Genomic DNA, 10669 nt, shown 5'->3' with positions numbered 1-10669 from the left:
ACCTCCGTTGGTTCGAGTCGTAAAATCAAGCAACTTTGCTGTCAAAAATTGGCTCCGTCCAATTTTTTTGGATTTCATTTTCCGGGGCCATTTCAAATTTTCCAAGTTCAAACCACCGTTTAAGGCATCATCATAGGTTTTATCCACATGCTCCAAACCAAAGATTTGGCTCATGGCATCTTTCGCTCCTACTGCTGAGGCTAAGAAAGCGGGTAAAGCGAGTAGACGAGCGGAAGAAACGCCGAAGCCACCTTTGGCTGCCGGGAGAACTGCTTGTAAAAACTGTTTATCATCCATTTTCATGTTAGTGACCTTGCATAACGAATTTCTAAAAAACATTTGTCTTAGCGTTCCAAAAAATCATTTTGCAAAAAACAAGGGCTCGTACGCAAAAAATATAGGAGTTTTGGCATGCTAAAGCTTCTTTCAGGAGGTAAAAACCATAATGTGCCTCTAGTTTGTCTAGATTTTGGGCGTCTAGATTTGGGCGTCTAGATTTTTTCAAGCTCCTGAATTTTTTCGTCGAGTTATTCTTTTCGGCAAAGTTCGCCGATTGGAGATCCTAAAATGAGGAGTTCTTCTTATGTTTTTATTTTTATTTTGCGGCATATTTTTCGAAATTGGGTTAAAATTGAATTATACTGTGTACTTGTAGTCGGTTCCAAAAAACAAAGTTCGCACTTCTCAGTGTTCAAGCTCAGGCCGTAATTTTGTTCCGATTTCAGAATGTTTTTAAGGTCCCGGAGTACTAACTTATAGTCGTCGGCTACATTTCCATCATCTAAATACCAGGTGTTAATTTTCGACTCCAACTGTTTGACTAGTGTATGAATTTATTCCGCAAAAAGGGGTGGGGCTTCAGGATCACCTTGCTGAAATCCGTCTTCTGACATTATGACAGAGCTTCCGTAAAAAAGGTAACTAAATTTACCATACGCGCAATGGGTGTAATTATACAATTCGGGGCGATTTGAATAAACATGATTCAGCATTGTTTCTCTATTTAGAGAGTTAAAGGCATTCTTAAAATATTTTTGTAAAAGAACAGTGCATTTTGGATTGTCGTCGCGTTCAATTAGGTTTCGAAACGATAGCGCAGCTATTTCTGCTCCTTGTTTGGTACCGTATCCTACCTGTACGTTTCCGAAACAATTTTGTCGCTCGGAGAGGGCCTTGCTTCCAGCGCATTTAGACGCGATACGTCTCAGCGTGTTGCCTATGGCAATCGGTCTCAACCCTCCGTCTACCTTTGTGAGGGCGATAAGCTTTGCGCCAAAAAAGAAAGGTCTTAGGGGTTCCGGTAGTTTGCGATCTCCAATGATGTTTATCAGCTTAGTAAGCGATTTCAGAAAATTAAGCCCTGCACTGCCATTCGACTTACTAACAAGATCTTTAAAAATTTGTGGAACTATTTTTTCAGGACCTGCTGCTGATCCGTTCGGAAAGGACATTATCGCTTTGTATAGGTCGAACTCGGTTACGAAAAATTTTGTGGATTTGGAGCTGCAAATTTGGCTCGCTGAGGTTGCTTAGACAACAATTTTTGATAGTTATCAGTTGAAAAAGGAGCAAATTTGTCATCCGAAGCAGCAAGCCTTATTCCTCCCTTTACATTTCCTTCGTCGAGCTTACTACTTATTAGCTTTATTCTCTGCTCGAGGTCACACAGAGGCAGGCTTGAAACTTGGGGATGGGGTTTTGGAAGTGACACGTCATTTGATCGAATTTTTTCATTTCAAAGAGCTCATGCTTGTGGTCTGTTTGCGTCCACTTCTTTTCGGTTGCTCCAAAAAAAAAAACGAGAACGACATTAAAAAAATTAGCCATTTTGTGACATCTTCTACATTGTAGAAAATGTCATTTATTTTTTCCGACAGACTTTCCGCCAAGGGAAGACGCGAGTCTTTTGGTACACTCTTGAGTACTCGGACATTTGAGATGGTTGTATCAACATAATTGTCTGGCACTAAATCATTACCTATTGTTGCTATATTAACAGATTTTACTTCAACGCATAAAGCACACTGAAACCATTGGGTTTTCTCAGAGTCGCTAAGAGAAATATTCGCACAACTGATATGATACCAACTAGAACAACAATGACATCAATCCAATTTATCAGTCCTGAAGGTTTTAAGCAATCTTTGCTTGTACACTCTTTGTGGTTTTTCCTCATCTTGACGCAGCATAAAGGTGAAAAAAAGAATTTTGACTGGACTTTAGGGGACTGAACTAACCCAGCGGTTAGTGGGAATTTTATAAATCAGCAAATAAAAAAAATAAAAGACAATTAGATTAATTTAATTTTTAAAATCGAATTATAAAAATCAAAAACAAGGAACAATCTCACCCAAGCTCAGTAGGTCCAGCGGTGCACCACCAGACTCTTCAAGCCAGTTCCAGTTTCCCACCTCCCCACAGAAAGCCACTTGACAGACCTGTCTCTAAAATCCCTCAGAGGGCGCTCCACAAACAGGCACAAACATCAAACATAACAAATCTTGAAGAGTCTGGTGGTGCACCGCTTAGTTTTTTTTTTCGTGGGGACAAAAAATCTACACCCGGGATATACTTGAAAAAAAATTAATTTGAACAAAGATTTATATGCGAATTAAGGAGCAAATAATTTATAACTTTTCTTTAATAGACAGTTTTGATTTTATCTATGAGCTTTGCTAAACTGGGCACGATTTGATATGAAAATCTTTTTCGATATTTCCATGGCATAACCGGCATTTGCATAATTAACTAAAGGTAAGATCCGTGTTTTTTTCTTTTTTTTGAATTGTAAATTAAAATTACTTAGCTTAGAGTTTCATAATCAGCATGTGCATACATCAAACACATCATATTTTTTGAAAACAACTCATCGAGTTAGTATCCTAATTGTTGACCCAAGAAACTGGTGCAAATTGTCAAGAGCTCGTCTAGATAGTTTCTGAACTGTTCGTGTACATTTTTTGCTCGACCGGATACTGAGTATCCTGGTCTGCAAATTGTCTTTTGTTCTGTCTTTGACTTGTGCTTTAATTTGTGTCAATTTCCTGGGGATGAAGAGTTATTGAGTTCTTGTTTTTTAAAATTCTGAAAAATTCGAATTGTTCACAGGTTTCGCTGGATGACTCATACCTTAATGAGCATGTTTGGATTATATTCCTCTGAATTGAACTTTTTACTCTTCAAATTTCGCTGGTTTTGAACAGCAACTTTTCTATTGATTTTTTGATTAGTTTTGTATCAGGTGCTAATTTTTCGCAGGCGTTTTTATAGAATTATTAATTACCTTTTGATAATTTTATTTATTCCCTTCTAACTGCGTGAATTATCATAACCTGTAATCCTAACAATGGTTATTCCGGAAGAGTCTCAATTTCCACCACAAAACCAGCAGCAAGTTGATATTCCAAAGCACCCGATGAATGGAATTTCTGCGAACGTCACGGGCAGTTTGAATGATGTGCAGAATGTAGATAATTTGAACCAGGCAGATGAAATCAATGGTGGAGTCAAACCGATAATTGACCAGACTAACGATTTTGCTATAAATGGCGATGTCTCTCAAGCGCCGCCGCAACAGCAGCCACAGCAACAGCCTCCGATGATGCAGAAGCCAATGTTTGATATGCCGGAACAGAATATGCCGTTCGCGCAGATGTTTCCGCCCGATTTCAACATGCCGCAAATGTCAGCTGGAATGAACAATGGCCCTCAAATGGGAGCTCAGCCGCCTTTCTGGTCCAATTCGCAGCCTCCATCTGCTCCTACTGAAGATTTCTATAACTTTGCTCCACCTTCAATGAACGGGAATTTTCCATCATTTCCTCCTAATATGGCCGCTCCGACTGCCCAATCTCTCAACGCGGTTTTTAACCAAAACTTTATGAATTTGCCGCCGCCGCACTTGGCGTTGAACCCGCCAAATAGACGATCTCCTGCCGGCTCTGTTTATAACCCGTCGTTTCCTCCTAGACAGGCACCAAACATGTACCCGATGAAAAATTTTGGACAGTCTAATGGATGGGCAAACAATAACCAGACACCGTGGAATGCTTTGACGCCGTCACCGTGGAATCAACTACAGAAGCGAGGGGTTAGTTCTTGAGTTACTCAACCTAAGTGTGATACGAAATATTTAGCATTACATGATATCTGATATCGTTTTTTCATCAGGATGCTCGTCACCCCGGCTTTGATCCTATGCGGTTTGGACAATTGGAGAGCAGCTTGTTGGACATCATGCGCAATGAGATGCAACCTGACATGCGGCCCCGTACGTAGTTTTTCTCTAAGTTTACTATGATCACTTAAGCTTATTTGGGATTGCGTGCAGCAGCCCCATTCTACCAGGGTACACAATATTGTTGTTCCGACCATCGGGTGTTGAGATTTTTTTGTTTAACGCAAAATCAGGTACCACAAATAATCATCGGAATGAGTTGAGTGATATATCATGTTAAAGTCATGAAAAGCGTCAAAGGTATACAGTGTTTGTTTCAGTGTTGAGAAAAACCGGTTTGAAGTTTTTCGTCTAACTTTGAGCGAGTAACGCGATCGAGTAACGTTCGTTATAGGGAAATTGATTACTTTTTAAAGAATTGTTATGAATGAAACTAATTTTGTTGTTGATCTCGTCTAATTCTTCATGTTTTAATACAATTTTATAGTGTTGGAATCACACCACGCACTAAAAACGACACTAATTTGAAGAAAATAAAAGAAAAAACCTTTTTTTTTTCTAGTTCCGACCATTTGAAAAATGTAGAGAAACTTAGTATTCTTTTGTTTCAGTTTTTTTCTTTTTTGTTTTCCACGCAAAATGAAGTACCACAAAAATAATCTGAATAGGTTGAGTGATGTATCAAAGTGAAGCCCTTTCAGTCGTGATATTAAAACGGCATTAAAAATCTTCAAAATGTTTTCTCAATGTCGAGAAAAACTGGTTTAAAATTTTTGATTTTATTTCAATTTTGAGCGAATAAAGCGAGCGAGCAGGCTTTACAATAGCTTATGCTGTATGTAAGACCTAGATATTTAGTTTTAAGCAAGTAAAATTAGGTTTTCGAGTTTTTTTGCGCTAGTTTTTCTTTTTTGTAGTTTTTAAAGACTATGGTCGGAACATTCTGTGCTACTTGCACAGTAACCGGCTATCCGTGTTTTTATGAATATGGTCGGAACATTCTCTGCTAATTGCACAGAAACCGGCTATCCTTGTTAGTAGTAATGATCTGTGTCTATTCGGTTTATAGATCGCCAATCTTATCGCAGAAGAGGTTTGAAGAAGAACTGATCACTAATATAATAGACAATGACTATTCTTAAACTGTTTTCCTTTTCCTGGCAGTCAGTCTAAATGATTCATTAAATCCAATTACGAGATTTGTAGCTTCCCTAAATTTTCGTGTCTTAACTTTCTCAAGAGAATAAAATTAACATCCTTCTCAGCTTCTGTTAAATTCGCAGTTTGCAATTTTAGTTTTAAAGTATGTTTGAGGACAATAGAAATTTTTAGGACGCAACCATCCTTTCTTTCTGGATGCGAATGATTTGGACGACAGTTTGGGAGCAGTTGCAGCTGGACATTACAATCCGAATGATCCTATGATGGCAAACCAGATGAGCGCGATGGGACATATGGGCAGACAAGGACAATGTCCCGAGAGGTTTTCGAGGAAAGTGTTTGTTGGAGGCTTGCCGCCGGATATCGATGAAGGTAATTGATCCTCTAAATTTAGGTCCAAAGAGTCGACCGAATAATGGGCTGTAAATGTTTTCTTAAGCGGACAAGTCGCGGTTCATCTTTTATCGAACTTCGTTCTGCAAGAAATAAATACTAAGTGGCCTCCTAATAAACCTAGCAGATAACGCATTAATTTTTGAATATTTTAGACGAAATTACGCAGACGTTTCGCAGATTTGGTCCTCTGGTTGTCGATTGGCCTCACAAGGCGGAAAGTAAGAGCTACTTCCCGCCAAAAGGTGAATATTCATAATTCCATTTGAAGCATGATACCGAAAAAAAACAAGCTTCATTCATGTGAATTTCTGGTGTATTTTAGGGTACGCTTTCTTGCTGTTCCAAGAGGAAGCTAGCGTGCAGGCGCTGATCGATCAATCTGTGAAGGATGATGGCAAACTCTACATTTGTGTGTCTTCGCCCACTATTAAAGACAAAGCAGTGAGTGTAAAACCATAACGAATAGATAAGTGTTTTTTTTTTTAATTTCAACTGAACGAGTATTCTGCAAACGTTCAAAATTCTACATTTAATGCCAAATTGTTGGAAATATCCTTTTCGGTCAACGAATCTAAAGGGAGTTATTGCTTTATATTGCTTTATTAACTGCTCATTTGACGTCGGATTTCAGTGTATCACTAGTTTTTACACGTAAAAACAATTTTCAAAAACCTATTTAGTCCTAAATACTTAAGTTTTTGACCAATTAAATTGCTCAAGGTCACCGATATTGCCAACAATTTGGCATTAACTTTCAAATAAGAACATGAAATGTAAGTTTACGTTTGCGATTAAGCCATGGGTTAAAAATTCAATGAAGGAATAGTGACTGAACGACGAATAGTGCAAGTTTTACGGGTACATCACATTTTGTTTTTCAAGGTGCAAATCCGGCCATGGAACCTCGCAGACAGTGACTATGTCATGGATGGGTCTCAGCCTTTAGACCCGAGGAAAACTATTTTCGTGGGGGGAGTGCCCAGACCGCTGAAAGCACGTAAGTTATCACTGATATTTTGGTTTCGGATGCTCTAACGCAATGAATTAGAAATCATCATGGTAAGCTTAGAGAACATGATGATTAAGTTCTTTTTAAAGAAACAATGGCCCTAGATTCAAACAGAGTTGCGCTTTTTAAGCTGTCCGTTTCGTAATTATTATCAATTGACGAGACGAAGACACTTATTTTAGATCGCATGGGTTTTTTTTCAGGAAGCCTCACAATTGGATTACGCTCTATATTGATTTTGCGAGGTTTCGTTTTTGATTCTTTTTTAAGTTCGATTCATATTTATTTGGTATAAAGAAGGCCAGTTTTATCCCCCCCCCCCATTAATGAAAATCCAAATGGCGCGAAAAGGAGACTGACTTCGTGTTTTGAATATTGATTTAAATTTTTAAATTTCCCGCAGCAAAAAAATTAACCTATTGGCCAAAAATAAAAAGCTGAAAATTCTTTTAAAAGAATCATTTTTTCCGGTTTCCTTGCTCATGGACGTTTTTTATGAACTGTCTGTTGATTATGTTTATTGTAGGCGATTGCTTTCTGTTTTGAAAGTGTCCGATTTATTGGTCAAAATGGAAGATCAAATGAGTTCATGAAATGTGTTATTTTTCCAGAGGAGCTTGCGCGTATCATGGACAGGTTGTATGGTGGCGTGTGCTACGCTGGCATCGACACTGACCCTGAATTGAAGTACCCTAAGGGTGCTGGGAGAGTGGCATTTGCAAACCAGCAGAGCTACATTGCTGCAATCAGCGCTAGATTCGTACAGCTGCAGCACGGAGACATAGACAAGCGAGTAAGTGTCCCGACAAAATAGATGAAAAATTCCTCATTGCGTTGAATTGGAAGTCAACAGGTTTGCAGAAATCAGGAATGCATGAATTCACTAATATTTTCTTTTGAAATTGTTATTCAAAGTCAAAGCTAGTGGAAATCCTAATTTAGACACAGTTTGTCGGAAATATGATTTAATTGTTTGAGAAACTTTCATGTGATTTTGTTGAATGTAAATAGCAGTAATATTTTGTCTCAGGTTGAGGTGAAGCCCTATGTGCTGGACGACCAAATGTGTGATGAATGTCACGGAAATAGATGCAACGGAAAATACGCGCCCTACTTCTGCGCCAATGTGATGTGTCTACAATACTACTGCGACCAGTGCTGGAGTCAGATCCATTCCAGACAGGGAAGGGAGTATCACAAACCTCTGGTCAAAGAGGGTGGCGAGAGGAGTCGAGGTGGCGGTGGAGCGGGAGGGGGAGGTGGAGGGGCGAATGCTTACCAGCCTGGAAATCCTTCACACGCTCGATGGGGTTAAGTGACAAACCAGCAACAGCAGTGAACACACTAAAGAATGGGAAATTAGAGGGTAAAACCAACAGCAGAAATCTAAGTGGGTGCGGGATCTATTTGTGGAGCAGTGAAGAAAACGAAGCTTGAAGTTGGAAGGAAGTTATTGATTGTTCACGTTCACTGCATGATTGAACTTTGACGAAGTTGTGAAAACTCGGATATAATATTGCCAAAGGCGTGAATATCATCGCAATTAGTTTCATTTCATTCAAATGTAAATCCTAGTATTTCATTTCATGTCAAATTGCAAATCGTGATGCAAGTCAGATAATGTGTTTTTTTTGTGGCCTGGAGTCGTGTATTAGATGATTTTTGTCCTGTGATAAAAGTCGCATTGCAATCATTTTACGAATGTCATGTATATATATTTTGTTGAATGTATACAAATTCTGAATTAGTTGTTGCTATTTCTCTAACCTTCACTTAGTTTTCTTAAGTTTTTACAATTCGACCAATTTATGTTAATTTAGTTCTAGTGTGTTACTGTATACTGAAACAAAATAAACGAAATCGGTTCTTAGTTCTGCTCATGTTTAGATTTAAAAAGTTGTCCATCTATCCTATCTCTACAGCATGTGTTATATCATATTGTTGCACTAAATGGTTTCTTCTTTAAGGGTAAAACCCTAGAAACAATGACGCTTTTATAATTAGTTTACATGATTTGATGGCCGGAATTATTATACTATTTGCCGAATTACAGCAATGTGTACACTTAGTGTACCCTATAGTTAATGTCCAATATTTACAATTGAAGCCATAATTTTCCACGAGTAACTTAATTTGCTCATTAAATTAGTTTCCGTAAAGAGTTTTCGAGAAAGATCTATATTTGATAAAATAGTTAACGAATGAATACATACTATTAGATGCACTTCATTATATTATATTTATGAATTACCTTACCTCATTTTTTGAAATTTATATTGATTGACTCAACTGATGGCTTTTGACATATTTTAAAATAAACTTTGAGTTATTATTAAGACCTCTGGCAAAAGTCGTCAAATAGAAGTTTGTGTTAGTGTATACAGTAGTAATACGATTGACCGCTTACTGATTTACTGTTTGTGAAGTAATTTTGTGAAGTAATTTGACCTGCTCAGAAATATAGATGTAAGGAAATTAATTTGATGTTCTTCTCAGTGCAATTTTGAATACTTAGATTTCTATTTTCGTTTTCGCGCTTTTGTTACAGAAAGTTCTAAGATTTGATACGGATGTTTATTTTGACTTTGATCGGAATGAAGTAATCACAAACAATTTGCCATTCATTCATACCAAACAAATATAAGTAACGTCGTAACCTTCTCTATACCTATCTATACAAGACTTGCGAATTTGTTACTAAACTTCTTGTACAACACTTTAAACGTGATCAAAACCAAAGACGCCAACTTTTTGATGTTTCCACATTTTGTCGAATCAGTTTTGCTACCAAGAGAGCTCTATTTTGAAGTGATATACAATACACCCGTTTCTACTGAGTTTTGAACAGAATCAATTTGAATTAGATAGCTGAAAACTTCCAACTTAAAGAATACAATTACGTCGTGCAGTGATCATTTTCTAAGAGAATTTATCTGAATTTGTGCTATTTTTCAAACTTCGTTTACTAAATTATGACAAGTTTCTCATACAAATCGGGATGCAGCGTTAAATACAGCTTATACCCGCCATCTTTGGACTCGATTATTTATAAAATTTCCCCAAAATCGGTGCTCTTTTCTAAAGAGTAGAAAATGAATGCAGTCGATCTATAAAGCATATGATGTAGTACCTGGATCAGAACTTTTTCAAATTGTTCATCTATCACGGAGTACTTAAGCAAAGAATGATAATATGTTCTGATTCGCAATCCATATTTGAAACATCTTGATAGTGGACATGGTTTTTTGATTTAAATGGTTAAGCGGTCGTTATAGAGTTTAGTTGTAAACATAGTTAGAGTGTATGCTCTGCGTATTAGTTGATAATTAATCAGCGCAAGCTTATTATTCACAATTTCATTAAATCTACCCTCTGCTAATTAGTTAATAATTATTACAATATTCTGGTTGGTTTGTGTTAGTGCTAACTAATAGTGTTTACACGTAATTAGAAACCCAAATAAGTTACTCACCCGATATGATCTGTTAAGTTTTATTGTAAAAAAATATTTCACCCGTTTATTCAAAGTAAAAGTACTTAATAAAGTTGTCGAAAAAATCTCTTTTCTTGATCAGAGCTAGTGAAGCGGGTTAATTTCATTGCCCGCTTGAAATATCATAGAACAGTATTTTGGGAGCGGTACTAAAAGGTAACTCAGAACAACGGTAGCTGAAATTTTGAATGCCTTGGAGTGAAATTAAATTTCACTGCTTATATAAGATTTTGAAGGCTGCTAAATTGAGACTGCTGCTCGAAATTAGACTAGAAATCAGAATTTCAAATTGTTTTTCTTCAATTCCTGTTTGATTTATTAAACAGGTATCATGAAAACGTTTTTTTTTTCCAGATGAGATCTGGTTTTTTTTTTTTTTTGAGACGCTTTTTCGAAAAATTCGCTTTCCCAAAAAACTACCCGTCAGATTCTC

At 37.2% G+C, this 10669-nt stretch overlaps 1 protein-coding gene across 2 annotated transcripts; it reads left to right on the top strand.

Annotated features, from left to right (window-relative positions):
- The first annotated feature begins 3153 nt into the window (after positions 1-3153).
- On the top strand, positions 3154-10301 carry LOC134852826 (cytoplasmic polyadenylation element-binding protein 2-like). 2 transcript variants are annotated; one of them, XM_063868645.1, is made up of 9 exons: positions 3154-4090; positions 4171-4270; positions 5247-5270; positions 5510-5710; positions 5887-5976; positions 6057-6175; positions 6617-6731; positions 7355-7536; positions 7774-10301. In XM_063868645.1, the coding sequence occupies exons 1-9, from the start codon at positions 3347-3349 to the stop codon at positions 8056-8058; spliced, it is 1860 nt and encodes a 619-aa protein (XP_063724715.1). In that variant the 5' UTR covers positions 3154-3346; the 3' UTR covers positions 8059-10301. The 2 variants fall into 2 exon arrangements, with proteins under 2 accessions (XP_063724715.1, XP_063724716.1); XM_063868646.1 differs by lacking the exon at positions 5247-5270.
- The last annotated feature ends 368 nt before the right edge of the window (positions 10302-10669 follow it).

The sequence above is a fragment of the Symsagittifera roscoffensis genome, chromosome 8 (assembly GCF_963678635.1).
Source record: "Symsagittifera roscoffensis chromosome 8, txSymRosc1.1, whole genome shotgun sequence".
In the NCBI taxonomy this organism is placed as follows: domain Eukaryota; kingdom Metazoa; phylum Xenacoelomorpha; order Acoela; family Convolutidae; genus Symsagittifera; species Symsagittifera roscoffensis.
Note: the sequence above shows the minus strand (reverse complement) of the source record. Positions and strands in the feature narration are given on the sequence as shown.

What these genes read in the sequence shown, in the direction of transcription:
- LOC134852826 (XM_063868645.1), top strand. Translation starts at nt 3,347, where the DNA reads ATGGTTATTCCGGAAGAGTCTCAATTTCCACCACAAAACCAGCAGCAA. An exon ending in GAGCTACTTCCCGCCAAAAG is followed by an intron (nt 5,977 to 6,056) that starts GTGAATATTCAT and finishes GGTGTATTTTAG; the next exon opens with GGTACGCTTTCTTGCTGTTC. An exon ending in CCACTATTAAAGACAAAGCA is followed by an intron (nt 6,176 to 6,616) that starts GTGAGTGTAAAA and finishes TTGTTTTTCAAG; the next exon opens with GTGCAAATCCGGCCATGGAA.